This window comes from Octopus bimaculoides, chromosome 1 (genome assembly GCF_001194135.2).
Source record: "Octopus bimaculoides isolate UCB-OBI-ISO-001 chromosome 1, ASM119413v2, whole genome shotgun sequence".
NCBI lineage: Eukaryota > Metazoa > Mollusca > Cephalopoda > Octopoda > Octopodidae > Octopus > Octopus bimaculoides.
In genome coordinates, this window is record NC_068981.1 from 118,034,959 (window position 1) to 118,039,958 (window position 5,000).

Sequence of the window (5,000 nt, forward strand, 5' to 3'; positions counted from 1 at the left end):
TATATATATACATATATACACATGTATGTATATATTTACATATATATATATAGAGAGACATGCATATACATGCATGCATACATACATACATACATACATACATACATTCATACATACACACATGCATACATAGTACTCCGATGCGTAAGCAATGCATAGCTTCAGTATCCATTAAAAAACATAAACACATAGGATTCTGAAATCGACATAGGTCTTTCGCTTTTCGTAAACAAGCCGTCGCCATCAAGGTGTAAAGACGTATACTTGCTCTCTTTGTTGCTGGATTTCATGTTCTTAAGCAATTTATTCGAGTGGGTGTCAAACTGACATACAAACACACATACACACATACATACATACATACATACATACATACATACATGCATACATACATACATACATGCATACATACATACATACATACATACAGGCAAACATGTGGATGTGTGAGTGGAAATCTATGTATGTGTGTGTATGTGTACACACACACACACACACACACACACAGACATAATTTTCTGAGTGTATGTATGTGCGCGAGAGACTGTGAATAACACAGCCCACGCAACCCAACAGGCATATTTTGTTGTTAGGATATTATTACCTGGTTTGAAGATGTTGTAAATATGCTGAATCCAAAAAGGAAATCATTTTTTTACTATCACGTCTGGATTTCAAGATACGAAAGTACCTCAATCATCAGTAGTTGATATGCGTGGACTTTACGGTGGTAAATTTTCTTTTGGGAAAACAAAGTGGACACATCAAAATATCCATGTTTTTTATGCGTGGGGTCAACAGAGCTAAGGAGAAACATTAGGTGGTTAGAATGGCAGCAGCGAAAATTAAATTCAGGGTTTTTAACGTGGTTGAGGAGCTTTCAGTTCAACCAGGATAAATGATCCTACTTCCAGTCCATATCAAACTTGGTGTTATGAAGCAGTTTGTTAAAGCTCTGGATAAAGATGGACCATGCTTTCAGTATATCTACTGCATATTTCTCATTCTGAATAGTGAATAAAGCTGTTTTAATTAAAACAATGAAATTTTCTGGATACAGTATCTAATTTTTTTGACGTAACGTTAATAAATACATGTCATTTTTCGGATTCTGTGATTCAAAAACTCTCTAGTTTAGGGCTAAAACTTCTGGAAACAGAGATTGTTTTTTCGGCATATGTGATTATTGTAATGGCTCTGTCGCCATTTAGAAAACAATTTAATTGTACAATTCTCTTTGTAGAATATACTTACGTTATTGGCCGGAGCAATGGGTTTTGCAGCTGTGTTAGCTGATCTTGTGTGTGTAGATGTTACAGACCCTTTAAGAGCTCAACTCTTCTCAACAACAGTAATTCTCGCAGGAGTTGCTACAGTCGCTCAAACAAGTCTTGGGACACGGTGAGTCTACTCTTGACAATAATAATTTATGTAAAGAAAGAAGTCTAATTGACATTACGATCGTTTCCATAATCAAGCGATTTTCTACTTCATATCATTTACGATATTTTGTAATACACTAAATATATCGAAATATGTAATAGTATTACGATCACCCCGCCGTCAGTCTGTCTGTCTCTGTCTCTCTCTCTCTCTCTCTCTCTCTCTCTCTCTCTCTCTCTCTCTCTCTCTCTCTCTCTGTGGTACAACTTCAAAATGATTTAAAGAATATTTCAAAAGTATATCTATTCCTATATATTGCAGTCTCCCAGTATTCCAAGGACCGTCTATAAGTTATCTTCCACCAATGCTTTCCATCAGCCGATTAGACAACTGGAAGTGCCCACCAAAGTACCAAATAGGTAAACTGTTGATAAGCTTTCTTTGTATACCAATAAATGCCATGTGCCAAGAGAATATATCCTTTTTTTTTATTTCTCTGACTATGAACTAAACATTCAAAAGTGTGTAGTTGCCCCTCTTCTGATTTACTTTCTAAAACATTCGACACGGGTTGGAAGCGTTCTGTTTAATTTTTGTATCCTGAAGTTCACTCTGATGTCCTCTTATAATCATTTATCCTTTATCTTTTATCTTTTACTTGTTTCAGTCAACAGGATTGCGGCCAGGCTGGAGCAACGCCTCGAAGAATTTTAGTCGAAAGAATAGTTCCCAGTATTTATTTTCTTATAACCTGGTACTTTCATGAACCCCTAAATTTTTGACGAACCCCTAAATTAGCGTATATATATATATATATATAGTAGATGAGAGATATTTGAGCATACGTATATAGGTTTCCGCAGTAACTTATATATGTATGCATGAGAATAAATACTTAAAACAAAACATATAAATTCGTACATGCACTGACTCGAAATACTGCACATATACATAGAAACATGCAGAAAAAACCCTGTTAGTGTTGTTGAAATGCAAATGAAGGACCGTGGATCTAGGTTAGAAACCGGCTTTTTTTCTATCTTCAAGAAATTTTAAAATAAAATTGAATAATGATATACATACACACACATACTTACATACAAGCACAATCACACACACGCATACACACATACATACATATATATGAGCATGTCTATATATGCAACTATATGGATGAGAATACATACATAAAGCAAAACATAGACATTTTCACATATACATACATATATACAAAGAAAAATGCCCTGTTGTTGATGTTGAAATTCCAATGCAGGAGCCTTAAATCTAGTTAGAAACCGGCTCCTTCTCTATTGGCAAGAAATCTTGAAATAAAATTGAACAGTGACATACATACATTAAGGTACTACCTCTCTATGAGACATGACGTGGTCGCAAATGCAGTATACAATGTCATTCAGGAAAAGACAATCCTGGAATAAATACAGAAAATCCCTTTTTGTTGAATACGTTCACAAATTCAAGCCCAAGAAATACTGGTGGAATATTCTCATCAAAATATTTGTCAAGTGTAAGCATAGCAGATATGTTGTTTGGGCGGGGACAAGAAAAAGTATGTACCGTAGCGGAATCAGCTATTCTGCTGACGTGAATATCTCTTTAAAAATCAAAGAGAAAGAAGATAACTCTGGATAACTGTTTTGTATCCGGATTACAAATTTATATTTCTATCAACAATAATCGGAGCACTTGGCTTTGTAAGTAAATGCTTAAATGTCAGTGTGGATAAGCTTGGACTTTCAGAAAAAGAAATCAACCAACCGATTCGCACATTACAAATACAATGAATAAGTGGATCAATAAAATTATACAAGACTTTTTTCTCAGATTTAAAATATGACGTTGTTTTCTTTAACTACCTTCCAATGACGGGAGTCTGTATCGTTGTTGGAAACCAGCTCCTTCTTCAGAGGAAGAATTTAGATGATTAGATACAGAAGATTTCCTCATTCGTAAATAGCTATGGTAAAATTAGAATGTTACCAAAAAATGTTGAGTAACTGAACCGATAAAACTGAGCATGCCTTCTTCGTTCTATAAAATGATGACTATAAGATCCATATGTGTTACGTCTTTTACGAATGTAAATTTTCATATAATTTCAGATTACATAAACGGTTCAACGGTTGAACCAAATACCACACTAATATCAAAACATTTCACCACTGAGTATCAGCATAAAAAGCTTATGGTTGTAAGTTGTTGTTGTTGTTGTTCTTCTTCTTCTTCTTCTTCTTCTTCTTCTTCTTCTTCTTCTTATTATTATTATTATTATTATTATTATTATTATTATTATTATTATTATTATTATTATTATTATTATTATTATTATTATTATTGAGTGAGAGAGAAGTGCATGCCATCAAAGTGACACTGGAGTAAGATATACGAAGCCCAGTACACCCATCACAACTACCCCTCTGATAAGGGTACACCAGGCATATGCACCACAACCATATGTGCGCGATACAGTGATCTCATATCAAGATAAACAGCGCATCACTTTGCAGGTGGGGGATAGTTAGAATTTTTCTTCAGGTTGAGTAGCCCAACCCGCTCAAAAGGTCCCTGAATAAGGGTGGTTTAAGGATAATGAACAAAACACCCATGTTTCCAGAGGTGAATTATCCAAACTCCAAAGAATTCCTCCCAACACATGGCTATGATGCTCCCCCACTACTTCTGATAGCGATAAGAGATGCACGTATCGTCAGCCACTAAGGGACATGCTCAACTGGTTAAGGTCAAGCAACTGACAAGAATATTTGCATATAACACTTCCAATCAGTTAAGATCAGAAGATATGAGAACCACTGCCTGATATTGCATCAAGGCCTTATTATTATTATTATTATTATTATTATTATTATTATTATTATTATTATTATTATTATTATTATTATTATTATTATTACTATTATTATTGTTATTATTATTCGAGCAGGCAGAGTCGTTAGCATGCCGCGCAAAATGCTTAGCGGGATTTCGTTCGTCCAATGAGAAATAGGTCCTATGTAATCGACTTACCAACTCACTCTAAATTGTTGTGTTCATGCCAAAATCTCAAATTATGATAATAATTGTTGCTGTTGCTGCTCTCAATATTCCTATGTGAGCTTCTATTGCACAGCCACTTGCATCTCCGTTTGCTGAGATTTCTGTATCATAGTTTTCGTGAGATGTACAATTAGTTTTGTACCCTCCATCAGTTTGTTGTGTTGAATGATCCATTATTTTCCCTTTGTCTTATACATACTTCTACATCTTCAGAGTAGGTGGCTGAACTAAAAGGCGTATTAATTCATTACTGCAATGAAGCGGTCACCTTTAGAGACACCATGTGTTTGAATTTATATTTGCATATTTATCTATATATACCCTGAATTTTTTTAAGTCATTATCATTAGTTTCTTTTCCGCTCATCTTTTTCTTTTCAGTTTTCAGGAAGTTTAGTATGTGCTTCATTCTTTGAAGTCGTAGTTGCTTTTTTCGGAATACCAGGCATATTTGGTCGTCTGGTATCCCCAGTTACTGTGTCTGTGACTCTTATTACGATTGGGCTGAGTCTTCTAGAAATTGCATTGAAATACTCTGCTCTG

The 5,000-nt window shown here is 34.7% G+C and overlaps 1 protein-coding gene across 3 annotated transcripts in view; it reads left to right on the top strand.

Annotated features, from left to right (window-relative positions):
• The window catches only part of LOC106875623 (solute carrier family 23 member 1), a 62,677-nt gene that overhangs the window by 33,175 nt on the left and 24,502 nt on the right, over positions 1 to 5,000 (top strand). For all 3 annotated transcript variants that reach the window (XM_014923851.2, XM_052969780.1, XM_014923852.2), the window contains exons 3-6: positions 1,244 to 1,401; positions 1,705 to 1,802; positions 3,507 to 3,595; positions 4,839 to 5,000. The exon at positions 4,839 to 5,000 is cut by the window's right edge and continues 20 nt beyond it. In XM_014923851.2, the coding sequence (XP_014779337.1) occupies positions 1,244 to 1,401; positions 1,705 to 1,802; positions 3,507 to 3,595; positions 4,839 to 5,000 (507 nt within the window). The remainder of the gene's footprint in view (positions 1 to 1,243; positions 1,402 to 1,704; positions 1,803 to 3,506; positions 3,596 to 4,838) is intronic.